The sequence below is a fragment of the Crotalus tigris genome, unplaced genomic scaffold (genome assembly GCF_016545835.1).
Source record: "Crotalus tigris isolate CLP2741 ecotype Arizona unplaced genomic scaffold, ASM1654583v1 scf7180000018016.4438896, whole genome shotgun sequence".
Lineage (NCBI taxonomy): Eukaryota > Metazoa > Chordata > Lepidosauria > Squamata > Viperidae > Crotalus > Crotalus tigris.
In genome coordinates, this window is record NW_024096778.1 from 4,350,039 (window position 1) to 4,377,075 (window position 27,037).

Here is a 27,037-nt window from a genome sequence, read left to right on the forward strand (position 1 = left end):
GGGGGACGGCTGCAGGGCTGGAGCTGGCTCGGCTGGTGCTTTGCAAGTTGCGGGGTCGGCTCTCCACAGCAGGGCAGTGGTGCTGGCGGGGTAGCTGTGGGTGGGGGCAAGCCGGGCAGTTGACCTTCCATGGGCCACGCCAGCTGGTGGTCTATGCAGTGCTGACCTGTGCTGCCACCACCTCACCCTGTGCACCTACGTGGCCATCCTGGAGCACCTGGCTCACAACACCTGCCTCCGCCGCCCACCCCCACGCAGTCCAGCCGTGTAGATTTTTGGACAAGTGAGAAATCGAGATTGAATGTTGATACTCTAGCTGCAGCATTTGCCGTAAAATTCAATATGAAGGATATTTCTTGTTCAGATATTTCCAATATATTCTTAGTTGATGATACATTGACAAAAAATATTCATTCAATGGAAAAGTACTCATTTAAATAATTAATAGGCATGTAAGCATAATTACAATATAAAATGTTATTGTTATAAATGTTTTTTATTATGCATTTATCATATTATAGTGCATTCTGTATTATTGTTGCAATAAATACAATTTTTCTTTTATTTACGATATTTTTTTCTTCAATTTATTCATGTCCTCCTTTTTGTTGTAAAAAAGTTGGTCACCTTAATATTAGTGTTTTACTAAATGTCAGTTGTAATTATACCAATTTCTTCTTATAAATGTCTAGTATTATATAAACAGTACTCAATATGAAGACCCGGATGACAGCTTGTTCGCTGAATTATACATTTACTGTAGTTATCCACACCCTGTTCCCTTTATCCCGATTTTCCTGTACCCGCACCGACTCCATCTTTTCCCTACCCATATAAAATCTAATAAAATATATATTTTTTTAAAAAAGGGACAGCAAGTGCCACCTTTGCCAAGGAGGCGGAAGGAACATTGGATCAATGTTAGAAGATAGCACAGACTGGTTGCAATGGATGGACGCCATCAAAGCTGACACCAGCCAGAGCATAGAAAAACCGAAAGACGTAGTGGAGAGACCCGGCCCATCGAATCGCCAAGACTCGTACACAAGTGAAGGGATAACATCATCCTCAAACTTTGGCTAAAATATAGGAAAACTTTGGCTTAAATAGAGGGTACATAAAAAATCCAGAAAGCAAGTGCTATCAAATACAGTAACTCCAAGAACACTTTACAGGAATAAAATAATTTTGAATAAGAAGATGCTGCACTTGATGTTATTATCCCTGATGGAAATTAATATTTCCTTCTGATCTTCCCTGAGAAAGTCTTTGGGGTTCTACCATCCCATACCTCAAAGTTTAGACACAGAATGTCTTACCTTCTTCCAGTCTCACTTATGCTCCACCAATGCCTGTTGGACCTTAATACCGTCTTCTTCTGGAATGGTTATATATTCGCCTTTTGCTATCATGAAGCCAAGTGCTTTGCCAGAAAGTTCGAATGAGATGCCTTTATATACATTTTGAGAACGGGTGGGGTACCTTAATGGATTAAAGAAATCCATTATTCTTTGCCGAGAATTAAGAACACAGTGCTGATTTTTTCCCATGGGTGTTTCAGAACTCTTAAATGTGGGATAAAATGGTTTCCATAACCCTGAAAGAGAAATGCATTAGGCAGATGTCTCTAAGGGAAGTTCTAGATCATGTGTACTTTGTAAATCAAATCGTTCTACAGCAGTGATTCTCAACCTTTCTAATGCCGTGACCCCATAATACAGTTCCCCATGTTGTGGTGACCCCCAAGTGGGCGTGGCCATCAATAAGAGGGAGTAGGACAGGTAGGGAAAAGGGAAAAAAATGGCGGACAGCATAGTTTGGCGACCCCCGTGAAATGGTCATTCGACCCCAAATGGGGTCCCGACCCACAGGTTAAGAACCACTCTTCTACAGTATCTACATACGACTAAAATTCTCATTCCCGTAACCTTTAACTGGGTGAAATGGTGTCTGCTAGGCCAATATTTTTTGCACTAAAGTACCTCAAATGGGCGATCTTACGGAATGAGTCCAAATCTGGGACCCATAATTTCAGGGAACTGAAATTTGGAAAATTATATAAATAAATCTTTTGCTGCTGTTTGACTGCACGACTGTAGAGTCCAACCTGGTCCATTTTCAAGGTAGACACGTCTAAAAATGTACATTCAGTGTTTCCAGGGACTGCAAGATGTTGGAAGACCTCTCCCTGTGGAAGACATTGAAGGATCTGGTAGGGATTCCTGGTGAGGAGTGGCTTTTTCTGCACCTTTTATACATACATACATACATACATACATACATACATACATACATACATATGAATGTTACTTATCTTTTCATGTTGTAGTTGTATAAGTTTCATTTGTATCTCCTGGCAAGATGGGCAGCAGACAAATTTGATAAACAAACAAACAAACAAACAAACAAATAAATAGAATCCTCGATAGAAAATTATTGGGGTGGGGGGAAAAGCGGAAATCTGATAAATACCTCTGAAATGATGATCCAACCGGTCATGAGCTCTCTAGTATATTCCTGGAACTCTTCATCCTGTAACCCACATCTCCAAAATTATGTATACTATAGGACCAATTCTTCCTAGTATGAAAAAGTTATACTTTTCAAATGTTTAAATTACCATTAATGGGCAATTAAATTGCAGAAGGAAGAGAAGCGAGAAAGGGAAAAATTGGATCTCTCTTTTTCATTTCTTCTCTGGGGATGGCAGACACTAGAGACCAAGAGTTCATAAAAGAACCCATCTTTTTCTATATAGCTCAGGAAACAAAAACCCTCTAAAAGTTCTATTAAAATGTTTTGATTAAGTTCTCTTCTGATGAAACAAAATCAGAAGGCATTGAGGGAGCTTCCACTATTAGTCCTTGAAGTTTCTCTAGACCAGGAAACACACCTTTCAGATACTGGTCATAAAACCAGTCTCAATAAAGTTTCAGTCTTCTTTTTCATCCCCCTCTTCTCGTATCCCCTGAGACTTTTTCTATTTCCTTTCCCAGGGCTCAGGGAAGGCGACTGTCCTTTTTGTTTTTGTAACAGATTCTGAATGTGTCCCTCAAGGCCATATGAAACCCTACAAAGAAGCTTCTTGCTCCTGGGAGCACAAAAGATGGGCTAAGTATAGTGGGATGCTAATAGTCCACACTGAAGAACATTCTGAGATCAGAGCACTGAGCACGTCCATTCCAGCTTCAGAATTGTTTTAGCTTTAGGTAAAGATAAAGGTTTCCCCTGATCTGTCATGCTCAACTCTAGGGAGACGTTCAATGTCCAAAGGTGCTTTTTCAGGAAGCAACTGGAGTTCCTTATTCTTCTTTGAAGACATTTCACTTCTCATCCAAGAAGCTTTCTCAGCTCTGACTGGATGGCGGGGAATGGAAGAACTTATACTCCTTGCAGACAGTTGGTCATTTGTATTATTTTAGAGAGTCATTGAGGCCACCTGGAGGTTAGTCTGTGTCCTCAGGGTTACCTGAGCAATGCAAATGGGTGCGGAGCCTTCTTGGAACTGCTGAAAGGACTGTGTTGTAGACTGGAAATAGAGGATGCCATATCCCTCCCCCTCTGTTCAGAGAGGGATGTTCAGTTTTGACACAGATGACCTCTTTGACCCCTCTTTCAAACCAATGGTCCTCTTTCTCCAAAATGTGGACTTTGCTGTCTTCAAGAGTGGCCTTTCTCTTTTTAATGCAGATGAACTGCTGAATCCAGATGGGTTTATTCCCCTATATCCTCCATCTTCAGTCTGCAACACAGTCTTTCCATTGTTTGTACTTATTTTTTTTTCTTTCAGTTGGTCAAAGAGTTCTTTGTGCAACCAAGCAGATTTTTTTCTTGGTTTTCTTGTTTTTCCCTTTTAGTGGTGTTGATAAAAAATTCTGATTTATCGCCACCCTTGATGTCCTTTATTGATGCCAGGCAACAATCCCCATAGTTTGAAACAACATTAACCACAGATTTTGCTGTATCTAAAACAATCTCAAAACAGTTTACATCCACTGCTAAAGCAGAGTTGATGGCATTAATCCCAGTTGTCTTGGTTCATTGAATATGCTGTCATTAAACATGGTTTGTATACAAAACATAGAGACATTCTGGTTTAGTGTAATGTATGAACTCAGGGGCAGAAAAGGAGGAGAATGAATCATGTATAGTGCAGAAAGTAAAGTTTCTTTGTTTGGGAAGGAAGTGTCTGGTGGCCTCTAGATGGTCTCTGTGAACCCTTGAAATATGTTTCAAAATGTTCAATCATGTTACAGAGCTTGACTAGCCAATTCCCTTATATTCAAAGAGCTTCTGAGTTTTGGATTTCACTCTGGAATCAAACATCCGAATAGCTTTCGAGTCTCTTATTTCTAAAAATAAAGAAAGTCTTTGAAATTTGCCTTTTTTTTGCTTTTCTGCCACATGCTAAGAATATCTATTTATGTATTTGTTCATTCATTCATTCATTCATTCATTCATTCATTCATTCATTCAGTCAGTCAGTCAGTCAGTCAGTCAGTCAGTCACTCAATCAGTCAGTCAGTTAGTCATCTGAAGGCAGAACAAGAAGCAATGGATGTAAACTAATTAAGGAGAGAGCCAAACTAGAATTAAGGAGAAACTTCCTGACAGTTAGAACAATGAATCAGTGGAATGGCTTCATCACTGGAGGTTTTTAAGAGAGATTGGACAACCATTTGTCTGTAATGGTAAAGGAAATCCTACCTGATCAGGGGGACCTAAAAGATTCATTCCAACTCTGTTATTCTGTCATTCATTCATTCATTCATTCATCACTCATTCATTCACTCACTCACTCACTCACTCACTCACTCACTCACTCACTCCACACCTTCTCATGGTGGTGCTTTTCAGCCTCAGCTAATGTGGTGATGATGGAAGGATTCTTTTCCATTATGTTTCTTTTGGTCACAGGGCAGTATCCTGAGCTGTCCATTCTTCTTAGGCTGAGAAAACTTCATTAGAAGAGTTTCTTCTCCTGGCTTGCTTTGGGATTGAATTGGACTGTGAGAAGACTCCTTGAAAGTGATTCTACAGGGAGAGTCTGGACATTCCTATTCAGGCCTTTTCTCCCACTAATAAAGAAATTGGAAAACCTCCAGGTTCTACTCAATACAAGTTCACCAAAATTCTCTTCCCTTTAGACAAAAATGGACAAAAATAGTAACAGTAATAGTAGTAAAGTTGGAAGGGACCTTGGAGGTCATCTAGTCCAACCCCCTGCTCAGGCAGGAAACCTTATACCATTTCGGACAAATTGCTGTCCAATTTCTGTCCAGTGTTGGAAGCATTTACTGCTTCTGGAGACAGGCTGTTCCACTAATTAATTGTTCTCACTTTCAGGAAGTTTCTCCTTAGTTCTAGGTTGCTTCTCTCCTTGAATAGTTTCCACCCGTTGCTTCTTGTCCTGCCTTCAGGTGCTTTGGAAAATAGCTTAATTCCCTCTTCTTTATGGCAGCCCCTGAGATATTGGAATACTGCTATCATGTCCCCTCTTGTCCTTCTCTTCGTTAAACTAGACATACCCAATTCTAGCAACCGTTCCTTATATTTTTCTTCTTCTTCAGATTAAATGAGAAATGTGTTTGTCTTTGCTTGAATCAATTCAGAACAAAAACTATATTTACTTCTACAAATGTGCACTAACTGCAACACTTGCAAATAGGACAAGATGGGCAAGGTGGTGGACACTTGCACGTATTCTTAGATTCACTGAGAAAACAAGGAAGTTGCTGTCACACTTAATAACTGCTACCAGAAGACATTACTCCTTTAATGGGCCTTGATTCCAGATTTTTGACATCTAGATTGGATTGCTTCTCTATCAGAAATCTTTTGGTTGTTACAGGTTTCAAGATACGATCATGTTTTCAAGAACTTCCTTGTGTGCATAACACTTAAAGTTGCCAAATTCAGAAGAATATTGTGCAAGTTCTTTTTATTTTTTCTGAGAAAGCTTGGTGAAGCTCCATTTTCTTTCTCAACTGCACTTACATCAAGTGCAGGCTAAGGGGATTCATTTTAAAAAAATAACCTTCATGCTTAGATCCTGAAAGAGACCAGGTATTCCCTTTGGAGATTCATCACCAGGTATGTCTACAGCATACTGCTATAGACCAGGGGTAGGCAACCTTGGCTCTTTTATGACTCGTGGACTTCAACTCCAAGAATTCCTGAGCCAGCCTGCTTGCTCAGGAATTCTTGGAGTTGAAGTCCACGAGTCATAAAAGAGCCAAGGTTGCCTACCCCTGGTCTACAGCAAAGGCAGAATTTTTGTTGTGGTAATTGTTATTTACAAAATACTCCTTTTTGAGTTTAAGATAAGACTTAGAGACCATTAGTATGAGATCAGCTAATCCCTCAGAATTCTCTAGCCAATATTAGAACTCGTTTTAACAGCAGATTTTTCCTCTGGATAGTGTGACAGCAATCTTCCCATCTCTGACTTGTTGACTGGTGTGTCTGACTTTGGTTGAATGTCTTTTATCTGAGTACTTTTTCTTCATGGGAGGAAGACAAAGAAGAATTGCTCAACATCTGGGCATAAAAACCCAAGAAAATCGTAGAAGCATCTAAGAATGGATAGAATAGAATAGAATAGAATAGAATAGAGTAGAGTAGAGTAGAGTAGAGTAGAGTAGAGTAGAGTAGAGTAGAGTAGAGTAGAGTAGAGTAGAGTAGAGTAGAGCAGAACAGAATAAGAGAGTTTAAGGGACCTTGGAGGTTTTCTAACCGAAGCCCCTGCTCAGGCAGGAAACCCTATATGATTTCATAGAAATAGTTGTCCAATCTCTTCTTAAAAACTTACACTGTTGGAGCATTCACAAATTGTGGAGATAAGTTGTTCCACTGGTTATTTTTTCTCACTGTCAGGAAATTTCTTCTTAGTTCTAGATTGCTTCTCTCCTTGGTTACTTTCCATCTGTTGCTTCTTGTCCTGCCTTCAGGTGCTTTGGAGAATAGCTTGACTCCCTCTTCTTTGTGACAGCTGCTGAGATATTGGAAGTCTGCTATCATGTCACCCCTAGTCCTTCTTTTCATTAAACTAGAGAAACCTAATTCCAGCAACTGCTCTTTATATGTTTTAGCTTCCAGTCTATATGATCTGATCCCTGACTACAACCCAGTAGGGGCAACCTGTTTATTTATTACAAATAATTTAGTTCAACCCCTTCTCAGACTCATGAACAGTTCTAGAGGCACAAGTTGTGAGCGATTAAGGAATGTCCTGTCTACTACAGGGATCACCCTTGCTAGAACAGCTAACAGAAAGAGCAAAAAATAACACTGCAATCTTTCCTTTTCCAGTTGACTCTTTTCAAAGTACTTTTACATCAAATCTATGCTGAATTGTTGCAGGTACTATTCATTTGAGCGTCACACTGCTCATTAAATAGGTCATAACATAACAGGTCAGAGCTGAAGAAGCTTCTTGAATGAGAAGCGAAACATCTTCAAAGAAAAAAAAACCAAGAAAGTCCAGTTGCCTCATGAAAAAGCATCTTTGGGATAGGTCATAACATGAAGTGGCCTAATTTTACTATCTGCTTTGTGACGGTTGTTAAACAAATGCCTGATACCTGATAATTCTAATAATAGGAATTGCTGGCAATTTTACTGAAATGCATCTTGAAGATTTTGGGTCTCTACTAAGTACAGCAATTCTCCAGCCTCTTAAGTAGCATTGATTTTAGGGATTTAATTTCCATCAGATGATGAAAAAAATACATATGTGTTCATATGATATGTGGTAGTGAAAAATAAGTTTGTGTGTGTGTCTGTGTGTGTGTGTGTGTGAGACTATGTGTGTAAGAGAGCTGATTCTCTTTTCTTTTTTTTTTTTAAGCAGGGTGCATCCCCAAACTATTTTGGATACTCCTGAACTTTCAAGGAGTGTTCCAGAAAAGGTCAACATTATTTTCCGTATGATCGAAAATGTGGAAACTGCTCTGAATACTTCTAAAATACCAGAAACGTCTTCTCTAGATAATCAGCTGGTTGATAATTTAACACGAAATCTTATCTATGGCTTCATTGCTCTTATTTGCATTTTGGGCCTGGTAGTATATGGAAAGACCATTTATCTCCTGGCCTTTTCCATTAAGAGGAATTCTTTCCCCATTTAAATCCTGAATCTCTCCATGGCTGATTTTGGGTTCCTCACATCCCTCATTATGGCAGCTATATTTGTGGGGGTGTCAACTTTTTATAAAGGAACTTACATAGTCCAAACCTTTTTCTTCTTGTTTTTTTGAGCTCTTTTCCTTCACCTATTCTGCTAGCCAGTTTCTGCTGATGGCCATCAGCCTGGACAGGTGTGTGTCTGTCCTCTTCCCACTCTGGCATCACTGCTATCATCCTCCATATCTCTCCACTCTTGTTTGTGGCCCCATCTGGATCCTCTCCTTCTTACCTTCTGCAGTGAACTTCATTCTCCACCAGACCAGAAGCTCTGGAAGATCACCTTTCCTTTATCAGCTGATTGTGAATGGTTTATTTTGTACACTTCTCATGGTTTTGTCTACTGTGACCCTCTGGATTCACATGAGGTCTAAATCGCAACGCAATCAAAGGAAGCTCTTCACCACCATCTTGCTGGCTCTCCTCTTCTTCCTCCTTTTTTCTCTCCCAAGGTATGCCTCATATGTCATTTATTATTTCAGTTTCCCTCATCCTGTCCTCTTGACAATTGGAATAGGAAGTGCTACTCTCAAGAGCAGCATCAACCCACTCCTTTATTTCTTAGTGGGGAGGAAGCAGAGGGGAAAGAGTCAGCCCAGAACACCCTTGAAGGTGGCTCTTCAAAGAGTCTTCAACAATGAGCAGCAGGGCAGCCTGGAAGAACAGCAAGCTGCAAAGGGAGAACTTTTGTGAAATCTTACTATCACTGTAATTCACGTTTGATAGCCATAAATAATATGTGCGTTCGATAAAAAATAAATTTATCAAACAAAGTAGCTAACGCCAAACAATATAAAAAGGAAATATTGCCATATTCATAATTTTCAAAGTGAAATGTTTGTACAGAAAGAGTCTGACTTCATAAATCTTTTTATTTCATCACATGAGATTACATCTCACTTCATGTAATTCGTTATTTCATAACATCAAATGATATGTCTGACGTCATACAATTCTTCTTTATATCATAACATTAATGCATGTTTTTTTTTAAATTTAAATTTTCTCATTTTATGTATGTTTATTTCCTATATAATTGCAAAGATTTTGTCCCTAAAGCACTTGATAGAAGAATATACAGCTTCGCTAAAAAAATGCAAATTTGTATACATAATAAAAGGAAAGAGCAGAAAAATAAATATGTACAGGATACATTTTCTAAAATAAAATATGACAGTTTTGATCCTCACACATTTCAGACATAGAATTCACTGATATTATAGCCTGGGGATTTGTCTCTGATCGTTGTCCTAAAGGTTGAAAAAAGGACTAAAACAGAAAAAAAATCAATTGAGACTTATGGGATTATCAGGATATAAATATGGAATATTTTAATATGAAATATCAAATACAGAAATACATAGCTACTAAAATAACATTTGTTATTATACTTGCATTTCCCTGGGACAGATTAATTCTTCCAAAATTATGACACATTGGAAAGTAATCAACCAAGCTCTTCAAAGTTGGAGAGTGGAAGATTATTATCCTGATATTGAAGGTTGAATTGATTGGCAATGGCAGACCTGTAGAAAAAATACGATAAAGTTTTATTTAGATGAAGTTCAGACAGTTCATTGACAAGAAAGAAAGACCACTTCCGGTCCACCAGAAATGGCATGGATGCACCTCCAGAGGGCCATTCTGGACCTTGGAGGCCTCCCTGGCTCAGAAAGGACTTCCAAAAATGACATCCATGCACTTCTGGTGGGCAATTCTGAATTTTTCTGTTCGGTCTATAACTTCCATGTCTATCAAATTCTACAGGCAACTCTTTGAACATTGTCACTCGTGATGGGTGAGTGGGCTTTCCTTCTTGTCAATGAACAGTCTGAAGTTCATCTAAATAAGTATCACATTTTTTCGGCAGATTTGGTAGGTGGGATTCAGCCAGTTCGCACTGATTCAGTAGAACCGGTAGCTAATTTTTTGTTGACTTTGGCGAACTGGCTGATGCCTTATCCCCTTTTCACAAGGCTCAGACGGACTGCTGAAAGTGCATGGGTGACCCTTCCAGAAGTCCATTCTGAGGTGGGCAGGTCTCCCAGGCCCAGAACAGCCCACCGGAAATGCATGGATGCCACTGTTGGAAGTCCATTCTGAGCCAGGGATGGATTTCTTCCAATCTATCAAAAGGAAAAATTCCAATACATTGAATCTCTTCATGCAAAGGCTCAACTAACAGGAAACCAAACAACTGTTACTAAACAACTGCAGCACCATCTACCAACAGCACCCATGAATCTGAATGAAATACTGTTGAATCAAGGTTGACTCAGAAAAGGTTTTGCACAAATCTATAGATGAAAATTAGCCACTTAATACAGTATATATGGAGTCACTTAATGCTATGGCAAGAAAAGTCAAATAGAATAGAACTTTGAATGGTCACTAAATGAATGCTTATACGTCAAGGACTAGCTGTGTTTACAAACATACAGGCAAATATTTTATTATCAAATAGATTTCTCATTCAGCCCATTTGAATGAGCCCAAACAAGTAAATTAAAAAGTTTCCTTGACAGCTCAAGGACTACAAAAAGATTTTAAGAATAGAATAAAATAGAGCTGGAAGGGATCTTGGAGGTCTTCTAGTCCAGCACCTGCTCGAGCAGGAGATCCTATATAATCTAAGACAGATGATTGTCTAGTCTCTCCTTAAAAATCTCCAGTGATGGAGCGCCCACGGTTTCTGAAGAGAACTTCTGTTCCACCAGTTGATTGTCCTCACTGTCAGGAAGTTTCTCCTTAATTCCAGGTTGCTTCTCTCCTTGATCAGTTTCCAACCATTGTTTCTCATCCTTCCCTCTGCTGCTCTGGTGAACAACCTGACCCCCTCTGTCTTGTGGCAGCCCCTCAGATACTGGAACACTGCTATCCTGTCTCCCCTATTTCTTTGTTTCTTTAGACTAGCCAAACCCAAGTCCCGTAGCCATTCTTTTTGACCATCTTAGTTGCTCCTCTCTGATTTTTTTCCAAACTCTCAAGATCTTGTTTGTGATATGGTGACCAAAATTGGCTGCAGTATTCCAGGTGTGGTCTTACTCTGTTTCTATAACAGAGGAACGGGGAAAATTGTTCTCCAGACCATATTTCTTTTCAGAAGCTATAATTAGGTAGACCATTAGCCAATTGATGGAGGAGACCCAAGAGGAAAACTTCAATGACAGTTGGATTTCTCAGCTGATAAATGGGACTTTGACCACTGAGGAAGGGATCCAGCTGATCACAGTCATTCATGTGTGCAGTCTGTTCTTTTATTTTGATACTATTTTCTCTTAAAGATTTATTTCCCCTATTTGGTCATTAGAAATATAAGGATGGGGATGGTGAAGCTTAACCTCTCTCCCTGGGAATGCCTTTCTGGCCATGCTCCTTCAGAGCACGTAGCAAAGGGCTTGAGTTCAAATCCTGTTGTAAGAATCTTTCCATTGACTTCCCATGGCCTGGTATATCAATACCTAGGGAATCGTCAGAAGGTGCAAAGCCTCTGGAGCAATTATGGTTTAGCAATTCCTAAGCTGTGTGTTGTTGGGTCGCTTATCCCCTTCTTCTGAATTGTTTCTGACATAGAAGTTGGTGCAGAGGAAAGATCACCTGGTGTCCTCCGTTCTTTTTCAATTCTGTGACTGTTATGTACAACTTCATACTAGTTTTCTTTATAATATTTTATTAAGTTTTTTCAGGGTAGGGAAAGACAAGGATTGTTATGGGTGGTGGGAATCGAGATAGGGTTCAGGGAAGAGTTTGGGGTAGGGATGGATACAACAATGGGGTTACCCCCAATAACATTTCATGCTTTAGCAAGCAAACTATCTTCCGGATATAGGTATTCAAGCGGGCTAATATAATTTTCAGTAACTGTAGTCAACAAGAATAACAGAAATTATAAAACATCTCAATTAATCAAAAGAAAAAAAATCAATCATCTTAATAAATTTAAGTTTCATTATCTCACTTTGCTAGCCATTGATAAAATTTTTCCCATGTTTTATAATAGACTGAGTCTTCTTTCTCTTGAATCTTTAAGGTTAATCTATCCATTTCTGCAGATTCTAAGATTTTCCTAATTATAACCTCGTCGGATGGTATATCTTCCTTTTTCCAGTATTGGGCAAATACTATTCTCGCAGCTCTCAATATATGTAATATTAAATACTCATTCTCTTTCCCATAATTAGATCCTAATATTCCTAGCAGAAACAATTCTGGCTTAAATTCTATATGTATTTTAGTCATCTTTTCCAGCCATATATGAATCTTAACTTGTTAATTATGGTTTAAAGCTGGAACAGAGGCCACTTCCCCTGGAGAGGAAAGAATCCTTTATTATATTTCATTTCTATAACAAGAAATATAGCTATACACTCATAAGCGATAACCAGCATTAAAGTACAGCAGAAGTTTTGCATCTACAGAAGGTCTGAAATTGTGTTCATAAACCTTTATCAGATTTCAGGAGCTTCGTCTTCCCTGAAGATTCTTTGAAAAATGACCTTGATGTTCTCCCTAGAACGAGCTTTTTTCTTTCTCCCAACCAAAAAATAGATCACCGGGTTAACACTGCAATTTAGAGAAGCACACAGACAGTAGTAGAAATATAATTCATTAATATCAATCAAATTCCAATTCTTAATAAAATGAGTAATGAACACATAGATATATAATGGGAATGTAAGAATAAGAAAACAGAGAAGAGTAATTAAGATCATCACTAAGATTCTTCGACGTTTGAGCTGTTTTGATTTAAGACATATTTTGATGAACAGGATCACAGTAGAGGTTGTGATCAACGGAAGGCAAAGCACAACAGTCATGACCAAGGGGAGATCAATGTACATATAAGAAAGACTTAAATGATTAAGATTGAGGCTAATTCCATTCAGGAGGAAAGAGAAGATCCAGAGGATGGCACAGACAGCAGGGGACAAATATTTTGGCCGGGAACATTGATGCCAGATTGGGAAAAGGACAGACACACATCGGTCAATGCTGATGGCTGTCAGAAGAAACAGACCGTTGATATATGTAACATTGAAGAGAAAATAGAAGATTTTCTGGGGAATTCCTGGCTGTATAAAACCTATAAAAATGTTAATACAAGATATAGTCATAAAGATGAGATGTCCAAAGTCGGCAATAGCTAAATTAAGAATCAATACTGTGAAAGGGTTTCTCTTAATTTGGAAGCCAAGTAGCCAGATAACAATTCCATTTAATGGGGCTCCAATACGCAGATGATCAATGCGATAAACAACATGATGTTTTCAAAATAGATGGATATAGTATTATTGTCCAAATAATCTGCTGTAGCATTCAGGTTTGCCAGGCTGAAATTCATCAAGAGATGTTTTTTTAATGCTTCAATAATCTCTTCCTTTAGAGTGGAAATTTCTGTTTGGAAAAAAAAGAAGATTGGATTAAATAATTCATCAATAATTGTCATATCTTAATATCTAAAGATTTTTGTGTACAGGCTGGGCCAACCTTTTGACTTCTGCTAATGATAATAGCAATAGGTGCCTTAGTGCAATTCCAAAATAACTGGAACACCACTTCAATGACATTGGCACAGAAAAATTCGCAGTCTCTTAATTGCAAAACGCAGCTTGACTCACAACAGGTTATATCCTATGACAATATCTTTAGCACCATCAAACATCAACATCTGCTATCCCAGGTCCTTGGAAAGGACTCAATAAATGGATTTTGGCTCTGTGTGACAAAACATAGTAATAACATACCAGGAAGACTTACTGAATAGTGGAGAGACCAAACTGGCCCACAATAAGAAATGAAGAAAAGAAAAGAGGCAGGGCAATAAAAGCACTAAATGGTCAGTACATTTAAAAAAAAAAATAGTAGGCAAAGCAGATAATAACAAAGCCAGGCAATGGCTAAGAGCAGGAAATTTGAGGAAAGTGATAGAAGGACTAATTCTGGCTGCATGAAATCAAGCCTTAGGAATAAATGCTCGCAAAACCAGAATCGAGAAGACAATGACAGACAGCAAATGCTATCTTTGCCATGGAAGCTGAAGGAACAGTGGATCAATGTTTGAAGACACACAGACCGGTTGCAATGGATGGACGCCATCAAAGCTGACACCAGCCAGAGCATAGAAAACCCAAAGACATAGTGGAGAGACCCAGCCCATCGAATCGCCAAGACTCGGACACAAGTGAAGGGATAACATCATCCTCAAACTTTGGCTTAAATATAGGAAAACTTTGTCTTAAATATAAAGTACATAAAAAATCCAGAAAGTAAGTGCTATCAAATACAGTAACTCTAAGAACACTTTATAGGAATAAAATAATTTTGAATAAGGAGCAAAACGGAAAAGGCCAGCGCATAGCACAATTCAATATGTGGCTAAAGGAATGGGAGGCTTTGGATATATTAGTCACGATGTCAGTAGCTGGTCCAATCAAAAGATGTACAAAAGAGATGGTTTGCATCCATCAAAAAAAGGGACTGAGTTACTCGGCTATAAATTCACAGATTTTCTGGAGGGAAATTTAAACTAAACAGCGGGGATAGGGAGTTGCAAAGACAACCGAAACAACTGGAGTTGCCACCCAACCACCCCGAGGTTGAGAGAAATAAGGATGGATGAAGATAGAAATGCAACCAAAAAGAGAAAGGAAAAACAGGTTAACCGTACGCAATTGAATCAATCAGGCCCGATAACAAGGTCAAGGAGCCGGGCGCAAACCTTGACACGCCTATAAAGGACTTCCTCATCCTCTGGCGCGCTAGCCCTGAAGATGCCGGCAGGTGACGGCGAAAGCTTGGCGCTTTTAATTAAACTTTTATAGTTTTAATTAATTAAAAACTTTTATAGTTTTTATTACCCTGGTGTTCATTTTATTTCTTCACCATATGTATATGTGTGTGTGTGTGTGTGTGTGTGTGTGTGTGTGTGTGTGTGTATATATGTATGTATGTATGTATGTATGTATAAATGTTACTTATCTTTTCACATTGTAGTTGTGTACGTTTCACTTGTATCTCCTGGCAAGATGGGCAGCAGACAAATTTGATAAACAAACAAACAAACAAACAAACAAATAGAATCCTCGATAGAAAATTATTGGGGTGGGGGGAAAAGTAGAAATCTGATAAATACCTCTGAAATGATGATCCAACCGGTCATGAGCCCTCTAGAATATTCCTGAAACTCTTCATCCTGTAACCTACATCTCCAAAACTATGTCTACTATAGGACCAATTCTTCCTAGTATGAAAAAGTTATACTTTTCAAATGTTTAAATTACCATTAATGGGCAATTAAATTGCAGAAGGAAGAGAAGCAAGAAAGGGAAAAATTGGATCTCTCTTTTTCATTTCTTCTCTGGGGATGGCAGACACTAGAGACTAAGAGTTCATAAAAGAACCCATCATTTTCTATATAGCTCAGGAAACAAAAACACTCTAAATGTTCCATTAAAATGTTTTGATTAAGTTCTCTTCTGATGAAACAAAATCAGAAGGCATTGAGGAAGCTGCCACTATTAGTCCTTGAAGTTTCTCTAGACCAGGAAACACTCCTTTCAGATACTGGTCATAAAACCAGTCTCAATAAAGTTCCAGTCTTCTTTTTCATCCCCCTCTTCTCGTATCCCCTGAGACTTTTTCTATTTCCTTTCCCAGGGCTCAGGGAAGGCTACTGTCCTTTTTGTTTTTGTAACAGATTCTGAATGTGTCTCTCAAGGCCATATGAAACCCTACAAAGAAGCTTCTTGCTCCTGGGAGCACAAAAGATGGACTAAGTAAAGTGGGATGCTAACAGTCCACACTGAAGAACATTCTGAGATCAGAGCACTGAGCACGTCCATTCCAGCTTCAGAATTGTTTTAGCTTTAGGTAAAGATGAAGGTTTCCCCTGACCTGTCATGCTCAACTCTAGGGAGACGTTCAATGTCCAATGGTGCTTTTTTAGGAGGCAACTGGGCTTTCTTATTCTTCTTTGAAGACATTTCACTTCTCATCCAAGAAGCTTTCTCAGCTCTGACTGGATGGCGGGGAATGGAAGAACTTATACTCCTTGCAGATAGTTGGTCATTTGCATTATTTTAGAGAGTCATTGAGGCCACCTGGAGGTTTGTCTGTGTCCTCAGGGTTACCTGAGCAATGCAAATGGGTGTGGAGCCTTCTTGGAACTGCTGAAAGGACTGTGTTGTAGACTGGAAATAGAGGAAGCCATATCCCTCGCCGTCTGTTGAGAGAGGGATGTTCGGTTTTGACACAGATGGCGTCTTTGACCCCTCTTTCACACCAGTGGTTCTTTCTGTCCAAAATGTGGACTTTGCTGTCTTCAAGAGTGGCCTTTGTCTTTTTAATGCAGATGAACTGCTGAATCCTGATGGGTTTATTCCCCTATATCCTCTATCTTCAGTCTGCAACACAGTCTTTCCATGGTTTGTACTTATTTTTTTTTCTTTCAGTTGGTCAGAGAGTTCTTTGTACAACCAAGCTGATTTTTTTCTTGGTTTTCTTGTTTTTCCCTTTTAGTGGTATTGATAAAAAAATTCTGATTTATCGCCACCCTAGATGTGCTTTATTGATGCCAAGCAACAATCCCCATAGTTTGGAACAACATTAACCACAGATTTTGCTGTATCTAAAACAATCTCAAAAAAGTTTACATCCACTGCTAAAGCACAGTTGATGGCATTAATCCCAGTTGTCTTGGTTTATTAAATATACTAAGTCATTAAACATGGTTTGTATACAAAACATAGAGACATTCTGGTTTAGTGTAATGTATGAACTCAGGTACAGAAAAGGTGGAGAATGAATCATGTATAGTGCTGAAATTAAAGTTTGTTTGTTTGGGAAGAAAGTGTCAGGTGGCCCCCAGATGGTCTCTGTGAACCCTTGAAATATGTTTCAAAATGTTCAATCATGTTACAGAGCTTGACTAGCCAATTCCCTTATGTTCAAAGAGCTTCTGAATTTTGGATTTCACTCTGGAATCAAACACCCGAATAGCTTTCGAGTCTCTTATTTCTGAAAATGAAGACAGTCTTTGAAATTTGCCCTCTTTTTTCTTTTCTTTTTTTTGCTTTTCTGCCTCATGCTAAGAATATTTATTTATATATTTGGCCAGTCAGTCAGTCAGTCAGTCAGTCAGTCAGTCAGTCAGTCAGTTAGTCAGTCAGTCCTCTGAAGGCAGAACAAGAAGCAATGGAGCCAAACTAGAATTAAGGAGAAACTTCCTGATGGTTAGAACAATGAATCAGTGCAATGGCTTCATCACTGGAGGTTTTTAAGAAGAGATTGAACAACCATTTATCTGTAATGGTAAAGGACATCCTACCTGAGCAGGGGGTTGGACTAGACTCTAGAGCAGTGGTTCTCAACCTTTCTAATGCCGTGACCCCATAATACAGTTCCCCATGTTGTGGTGACCCCCAAGTGGGTGTGGCCACCAATAAGAGGGAGTAGGACAGCTAGGGAAAAGGGTAAAAAAATGGCGGACAGCGTGGTTTGGCGACCCCCGTGAAATGGTCATTCGACCCCAAATGGGGTCCCGACCCACAGGTTGAGAACCACTGCTCTAGAGGACCTCCAAGGTTCCTTCCAACTCTGTTATTCTGTCATTCTGTCATTCATTCATTCATTCATTCATTCATTCATTCATTCATTCACTCGCTCACTCACTCACCCATTCCACACCTTCTCATGGTGGTGCTTTTCAGCCTCAGCTAATGTTGGCAATGATGGAATGATTCTTTTCCATTATGTTTCTTTTGGTCACAGGGCAGTATCCTGAGCTGTCCATTCTTCTTAGGCTGAGAAAGCTTCATTAGAAGAGTTTCTTCTCCTGGCTTGCTTTGGGATAGAATTGGACTGTGAGAAGACTCCTTGAAAGTGATTCTACAGGGAGAGTCTTGACATTCCTATTCAAGCCTTTACTCCCACTAATCAAAAAATTGGAAGACTGGCTCAGGAATTCTGGGAGTTGAAGTGCACAAGTCATAAAGGAGCCAAGGTTGCCTACCCCTGGTCTACAGCAAAGGCAGAATTTTTGTTATGGTAATTGTTATTTACAAAATACTCCTTTTTGAGTTTAAGATAAGACTTAGTGACCATAAGTATGAGATCAGCTAATCCCTCAGGATCCTCTAGCCAATATTAGAACTCATTTTAACAGCAAGTTTTTCCTCTGGATAGTGTGACAGCAATCTTCTCATCTCTGACTTGTTGACTGGTGTGTCTGACTTTGGTTGAACGTCTTTTATCTGAATAGTTTTTCTTCATGGGAGGAAGACAAAGAAGAATTGCTCATGATCTGGGCACAAAAACCTAAGAAAATTCTAGAAGCATCTAAGAATGAATAGAATAGAATAGAATAGAATAGAATAGAATAGAATAGAGTAGAGTAGAGTAGAGTAGAGTAGAGTAGAGTAGAGTAGAGTAGAGTAGAGTAGAGTAGAGTAGAGTAGAATAACAGAGTTTAAGGGACCTTGGAGGTTTTCTAACCGAAGCCCCTACTCAGGCAGGAAACCCTATATGATTTCAGACAAATGGTTGTCCAATCTCTTCTTAAAAACTTCCAGTGTTGGAACATTCACAAATTATGGAGATAAGTTGTTCCACTGGTTATTTGTTCTGACTGTCAGGAAATTTCTTCTTAGTTCTAGGTTGCTTCTCTCCTTGGTTAGTTTCCATCTGTTGCTTCTTGTCCTGCCTTCAGGCGCTTTGGGGAATAGCTTGACTCCCTCTTCTTTGTGGCAACCCCTGAGATATTGGAAGACTGCTATCATGTCCCCCCTCATCCTTCTTTTCATTAAACTAGATAAACCCAATTCCAGCAACCTATTTATTTATTACAAATAATTAGTTCAACCCCTTGTCAGACTCGTGAACAGTTCTAGAGGCAGAAGTTGTGAGCGATTAAGGAATGTCCTGTCTACTACAGGGATCACACTTGCTAGAACAGCTAACAGAAAGAGCAAAAAATAACACTGCAATCTTTCCTTTTCCAGTTGACTCTTTTCAAAGTACTTTTATATCAAATCTATGCTGAATTGTGGCAGGTACTATTCATTTGAGTGTCATACTGCTCATTAAGTAGGTCGTAACATAACAGGTCAGAGCTGAAGAAGCTTCTTGAACAAGAAGCGAAACATCTTCAAAGAAAAAAAAATAAGAAAGTCCAATTGCCTCATGAAAAAGCATCTTTGGAATAGGTCATAACATGAAGTGGCCCAATTTTACTACCTGTTTTGTGACAGTTGTTAAACAAATGCTTGATACCTGATAACTCTAATAATAGGAATTGGTGGCAATTTTACTGAAATGCATCTTGAAGATTTTGGGTCTCTACTAAGTACAGCAATTCTCCAGCCTCATAAGTAGCATTGATTTTAGGGATGTAATTTCCATCAGATGATGAAAAAAATACCTATGTGTTGATATGATATCTGTAAGTGAAAAATAAGTTTGTGTGTGTGTGTCTGTGTGTCTGGTGTGTCTGTGTATAAGTGAAGTAATTCTCTTTTCTTTTTTTTTAAGTAGGGTGCATCCCCAAACTATTTTGGATACTCCTGAACTTTCAAGGAGTGATCCAGAAAACGTCAACATTTCTTTCCGTATTATCGAAAATATGGGAACTGCTCTGAATACTTCTAAAATACCAGAAACTTTTTCTCTAGATAATCAGCTGGTTGCTAATTTAACACAAAATCTCATCAATGGCTTCATTGCTCTTATTTACATTTTGGGCCTGGTAGAATATGGAAAGACCATTTATCTCCTGGCCTTTTCCATTAAGAGGAATTCTTTCCCCATTTAAATCCTGAAACTCTCCATTGCTGATTTTGGGGTCCTCGCATCCCTCATTATGGCAGCTATATTTGTGGGGTTGTCAACTTTTTATAAAGGAATTTACATAGTCCAAACCTTTTTCTTCTTGTTTTTTGATCTCTTTTCCTTCACCTATTCTGTTAGCCAGTTTCTGCTGACGGCCATCAGCCTGGACAGGTGTGTGTCTGTCCTCTTCCCACTCTGGCATCACTGCCATCATCCACCATATTTCTCCACTCTTGTTTGTGGCCCATCTGGATCTTCTCCTTCTTGCTCTCTGTAGTGCACTTCATTCTTCACCAGACCAGAAGCTCTGGAAGTTCACCTTTGCTTTACCAGCTTATTGTGAATGGCTTACTTTGTACGCCTCCTACTGGTTTTGTCTACTGTGAGCCTCTGGATTCACATGAGGTCTAAATCGCAATGCAATCAAAGGAAGCTCCTCAGCACCATCTTGCTGGCTCTCCTCTTCTTCCTCCTTTTTTCTCTCCCAACGTATGCCTCATATATCATTTATTATTTCAGTTTCCCTCATCCTGTCCTCTTGACAACTGGAATAGGAAATGCTACTCTCAAGAGCAGCATCAGAGGGGAAAGAGTCAGCCCAGAACATCCTTGAAGGTGGACAACCTAATTTTCAAAGAGAAATGTTTGTATATCTTTTTTATTTCATCACATAGAATTACGCCTCACTTCATGTAATTCTTTATTTCATAAAATGAAATGATATGTCTGACGTCATACAATTCTTCTTTATACAATTCTTCTTTATATCATAACAACTCCTATTAATGCATGTTTTTTTTTAAAAAAATTAACTTTTCTCATTTTATGTATGTTTATTTCCTATATAATTGCAAAGGTTTTCTCCCTAAAGCACTTGATAGAAGAATATACAGCTTCGCTAATTTGTATACATAATAAAAGGAAAGAGCAGAAAAAAATATGTACAGGATACATTTTCTGAAATAAAATATGACAGTTTTGATCCTCACACATTTCAGACATAACATTCACTGATGTAATAGCCTGGGGATTTGTGATTTTTTCCTGTGGCCCCCATTTGTATTCTGTTACTCCCAAGAAATGGAACGGAATATACTTGAAAACTGCCTCTCTTGCTCTTTCCCTTTTTAGTAAGAGACTGAAGCCTCAAAACTAATTATTGAATTTCAATTGGTTTCTAATTGGTTCTAGTTTAATTTTCCTCACTGTTGCTTCATTTCACGAATTAGTTTCTTTTAAGTGACATCTGGAAGCAGCAGGCATGGTTGGTGCTTATCTAGAAATAAAAATCTCATTTCTAGAAAGCAAAGTAAGCTGAGTATTTTATAAATGTCATGCAGTTCATTTCCTGCACAGCATTAGTTGGGGTCTGATGTAGGCATCTCTTGAAATGCAGTTCTCTGTATGTCAGATGAAAGAGTCAATGTGTGGAAAGAGATTTGTCCCCACTTATAAGATTCCATCCTCAAGTGCAACTTATTCATTGCTACAGAGAAAGAAGCACAAAGGCCTTGTGAGAGGATTTGACCTCTTCTATCTACCTCTGGTAACTTCACCTTCTTTGAAGACGTTTTGCAAAAGGACCTTCATGCTCTCCTTGGACCGAGCTCCTTTTTTCCTCCCAACTAGAAAATAGATCACTGGATTAATGCTGCTGTTTAGACAAGAAAGCATTACAGTCGGTATAGTCAAATATCTCAGTTCTTTCTCATCTCCAAATCTAGTAAAACTAAGAATCACTGCAAAGACAAGTAATGGAAAAGCAAGAATGAGGAAACAGAGACGAGTGATTAAAATCATCAGTAAAAGCCGACCCTGATTCTTCTGATTTGATTTAATACACATTTTGATGAAAAGGGCCATAGTAGAGAGAGTGATCAATGGAAGGCAAACTATAGTAGTCACAAGGAGATGAAGAGTGAATAGTCTCTCATTCACAATGACTTCTGTGAACACCATAATATTCACAATTCCAGCAAGGAGGAAAGAGGAGGTCCAGAGGATGACACAGACAGCAGGGGACAAATATTTTGGCCGGGAACAGCGATGCCAGATTGGGAAGAGAACAGCCATACACCGGTCAATGCTGATGGCCGTCATAAGAAAGTGAGCATTGATGTACATTATTTGAGTGAAAGAAGAACAGATGTAGTTGAGAATGTTTCTTACCAAGTTGGTAAATGCACAAATAAAAGTCATAACTACACATGTGAGGAACCCAAAGTCTGCAATGGCCAAGTTAAGGATGAATGTGGTGAAACAGTTTCTCTTCATCTGGAAGCCAAGTAGCCAGATGATGTAGCCATTGCCCACAAATCCAATACAGCAGACTGTTAAACTAATGCCTTTCCAAAGAATACCTCCTAAATCAGAAAGGGTGAGTTGTTCTGTGTGTTCACTGGCATTATTATATCCATAATAATTCTCTGTAGCATCCAGATCTCCCAGGCTGGAATTCATCATTAAGCTTTTGTAATCATCTGATTATCTTTTGGAGTAGAAGCTCCTATTAGAAGAAAAGAAAGAAGAGTGGATTCAGTCATTCCTGTCTCCGAAATAACATCAATATTGGGGCCACTTGGTGCTCTCTGAGCTTACTTGTTTTCTTGCAGACTTTTCATTACTCAAATTAGGTAACATCATCAGTGCTAGTACCAGCACAGTGCTAGCCCTGATGATGTTTTATTGGTACCAATATTGCCATAGCTTCTAGAAGAAGAGGTCCACCTATTGTCCAAGGCACCTTAGGGCAGAACAAGACGTAATGGATGGAAACATATTAAGGAGTGATCCAACTTGGAACTAAGGAGAAATTCCCTGACAGTTAGTGCAATTAATGAGTGGAACAACTTGCCTTCTCTCTCAACAGAGGGGGAGGGATATGGCATCCTCTATTTCCAGTCTACAACACAGTCCTTTCAGCAGTTCCAAGAAGGCTCCACACCCATTTGCATTGCTCAGGTAACCCTGAGGACACAGACAAACCTCCAGGTGGCCTCAACGACTCTCTAAAATAATACAAATGACCAACTGTCTGCAAGGAGTATAAGTCCTTCCATTCCCCACCATCCAGTCAGAGCTGAGAAAGCTTCTTGGATGAGAAGTGAAATGTCTTCAAAGAAGAATAAGAAAGTCCAGTTGCCTCCTGAAAAAGCACCTTTGGACATTGAACGTCTCCCTAGAGTTGAGCATGACAGGTCAGGGAAAACCTTGATCTTTACCTAAAGCTAAAACAATTCTGAAGCTGGAATGGACGTGCTCAGTGCTCTGATCTCAGAATGTTCTTCAGTGTGGACTATTAGCATCCCACTTTACTTAGTCCATCTTTTGTGCTCCCAGGAGTATGAAGCTTCTTTGTAGGGTTTCATATGGCCTTGAGAGACACATTCAGAATCTGTTACAAAAACAAAAAGGACAGTTGCCTTCCCTGAGCCCTGGGAAAGGAAATAGAAAAAGTCTCAGGGGATACGAGAAGAGGGGGATGAAGAAGAAGACTGGAACTTTATTGAGACTGGTTTTATGACCAGTATCTGAAAGGGGTGTTTCCTGGTCTAGAGAAACTTCAAGGACTAATAGTGGCAGCTCCCTCAATGCCTTCTGATTTTGTTTCATCAGAAGAGAACTTAATCAAAACATTTTAATAGAACTTTTAGAGGGTTTTTGTTTCCTGAGCTATATAGAAAATGATGGCTTCTTTTATGAACTCTTGGTCTCTAGTGTCTGCCATCCCCAGAGAAGAAACGAAAAAGAGAGATCCAATTTTTCCCTTTTTTCTTCTCTTCCTTCTGCAATTTAATTGCCCATTAAGGGTAATTTAAACATTTGAAAAGTATAACTTTTTCATACTAGGAAGAATTGGTCCTATAGTATACATAATTTTGGAGATGTGGGTTACAGGATGAAGAGTTTCAGGAATATACTAGAGAGCTCATGACCGGTTGGATCATCATTTCAGAGATATTTATCAGATTTCCGCTTTTCCCCCCACCCCAATAATTTTCTATCGAGGATTCTATTTATTTATTTGTTTGTTTGTTTGTTTGTTTATCAAATTTGTCTGCTGCCCATCTTGCCAGGAGATACAAATGAAACTTATACAACTACAACATGAAAAGATAAGTAACATTCGTATGTATGTATGTATGTATGTATGTATGTATGTATGTATGTATGTATAAAAGGTGCAGAAAAAGCCACTCCTCACCAGGAATCCCTACCAGATCCTTCAATGTCTTCCACAGGGAGAGGTCTTCCAACATCTTGCATTCCCTGGAAACACTGAATGTACATTTTTAGACGTGTCTACCTTGAAAATGGACCAGGTTGGACTCTACAGTCGTGCAGTCAAACAGCAGCAAAAGATTTATTTATATAATTTTCCAAATTTCAGTTCCCTGAAATTATGGGTCCCAGATTTGGACTCATTCCGTAAGATCGCCCATTTGAGGTACTTTAGTGCAAAAAATATTGGCCTAGCAGACACCATTTCAGCCAGTTAAAGGTTACAGGAATGAGAATTTTAGTCGTATGTAGATACTGTAGAACAGTGGTTCTCAACCTGTGGGTCGGGACCCCATTTGGGGTCGAATGACCATTTCACGGGGGTCGCCAAACCATGCTGTCCGCCATTTTTTTCCCTTTTCCCTAGCTGTCCTACTCCCTCTTATTGATGGCCACACCCACTTGGGGGTCACCACAACATGGGGAACTGTATTATGGGGTCACGGCATTAGAAAGGTTGAGAATCACTGCTGTAGAACGATTTGATTTACAAAGTACACATGATCTAGAACTTCCCTTAGAGACATCTGCCTAATGCATTTCTCTTTCAGGGTTATGGAAACCATTTTATCCCACATTTAAGAGTTCTGAAACACCCATGGGAAAAAATCAGCACTGTGTTCTTAATTCTCGGCAAAGAATAATGGATTTCTTTAATCCATTAAGGTACCCCACCCGTTCTCAAAATGTATATAAAGGCATCTCATTCGAACTTTCTGGCAAAGCACTTGGCTTCATGATAGCAAAAGGCGAATATATAACCATTCCAGAATAAGACGTTATTAAGGTCCAACACAAATTGGTGGACCATAAGTGAGAATGGAAGAAGGTAAGACATTCTGTGTCTAAACTTTGAGGTATGGGCTGGTAGAACCCCAAAGACTTTCTCAGGGAAGATCAGAAGGAAATATTCATTTCCATCAGGGATAATAACATCAAGTGTAGCATCTTCTTATTCAAAATTATTTTATTCCTATAAAGTGTTCTTAGAGTTACTGTATTTGATAGCACTTGCTTTCTGTATTTTTTCTGTACTTTATATTTAAGCCAAAGTTTTCCTATATTTTAGCCAAAGTTTGAGGATGATGTTATCCCTTCACTTGTGTCCGAGTCTTGGCGATTCGATGGGCCGGGTCTCTCCACTACGTCTTTGGGTTTTTCTATGCTCTGGCTGGTGTCAGCTTTGATGGCGTCCATCCATTGCAACCAGTCTGTGCTATCTTCAAACATTGATCCACTGTTCCTTCAGCCTCCTTAGCAAAGACGGCACTTGCTGTCTCTTTTTTTAAAATATATATATATATTATTAGATTTTATATGGGTAGGGAAAAGATGGAGTCGGTGCGGGTACAGGAAAATCGGGATAAAGGGGACAGGGTGTGGATAACTACAGTAAATGCATAATTCAGCGAACAAGTTGTCGTCCGGGTTTTCATATTGAGTATTATTGTTTATTTAATACTAGACATTTATAAGAAGAAATTGGTATAATTACAACTGACATTTAGTAAAACACTAATATTCTTTTAAATAATTAACATAGCTTATAGCATAACAACTATTTCCAATCATCAACCTTAATACTTAATATAATAAAGCTCTAAAACCTCTTCTTATTCTAACGAGTTTCAACCCAAAGATAAAATTTTCCCCAGGTTTTATAAAAGATTGAATCTTCTTTCTCCTTCATTTCTAATGTTAATCTGTCAATTTCTGCACAATCTCGGATTTTCAAAATTATAATCAGATCTGATGGTAGGTTTTCATTTTTCCAAAATTTGGCAAATACTATTCTTGCAGCTCTTAATACATGTAATTTTAAATAATCATTTGCTTTGCCATAGTTAGGTCTTAATCTACCTAGCAGGAACAGTTCCAGTTTGAATTCTATCTGTATTTTCATCATCTTTTCTAACCATCTATGAATCTTAGACCAATATTTTTTTGCAATTGAACATGTCCACCAGGCATGATAATAAGTACCTGGTTTTTGTTTACATTTCCAATATGTATCCGATAAATTTTTAAACATTTTCGCTAAGCGAACTGGTGTCATATGCCATCTATAAAACATTTTATATAAGTTTTCTTTGCATGTTACTGCTTTAGTAAGTTTGATATTTTTATCCCACAGTTTTTGCCAGTCTTCTAATTCTATAGAATATCCAAAATTCTTCACCCATACTACCATTGTCTCTTTTACTTGTTCTTCTTCCATCTTCCAATTTAATAAGTATTTATAAAGCTTCTTAATCCAATGTTCATCTCTTTTTAAAAGTATTTTATCAAGTGGAGTCAGCTTTTGTAAAATCCCATTATTTTTATGTCTTTTTCATATCTTGTTTGAATTTGCAAATAGGACCACCATGGTAAGTAAATACCTTGTTGTTGAAGGGCTTGCCTGTCTTTGAGTGTTCCGTCCTTGTCCAAAATGTCTTTATAACTAACAAGTTTATCATAATTAATCAAATTTGAATAAGCAAATGCTTCCATTGTTGAAAGCCACTCAGGACTTTTCATATACATTTTGTGTCTAACTTTCTCCCATTCAGAGAGTAAAACATTTCTTATAGCATGGTTTTGAAAGTACTTATGTATTTTAGCTTTCTCATACCATAGGCATGCCAACCTATTTGAAGGTTATATCCCTCTAAATAGAGAGTTCACTTATTTCTCAAAGTAATCCATTCTTTAAGCCAAAGCAAAATAGCTGCTTGATAATAAAGTCTCCAATCCGGAAGTCCAAAAC

The 27,037-nt window shown here is 38.6% G+C and overlaps 1 protein-coding gene and 1 pseudogene across 1 annotated transcript; one reads left to right on the forward strand and one right to left on the reverse strand.

Moving 5' to 3' along the window:
- The first annotated feature begins 918 nt into the window (after positions 1-918).
- LOC120309422 lies at positions 919-8,877 on the forward strand (annotated as a pseudogene).
- Positions 8,878-12,632: 3,755 nt separating this feature from the next.
- On the reverse strand, positions 12,633-13,436 carry LOC120309424 (mas-related G-protein coupled receptor member H-like; the record flags this gene model as incomplete). The annotated part of the gene is made up of 1 exon (XM_039346607.1): positions 12,633-13,436. A coding segment is annotated over one exon (804 nt), but the record flags the coding sequence as incomplete, so codon positions are not given.
- Positions 13,437-27,037: the final 13,601 nt, after the last annotated feature.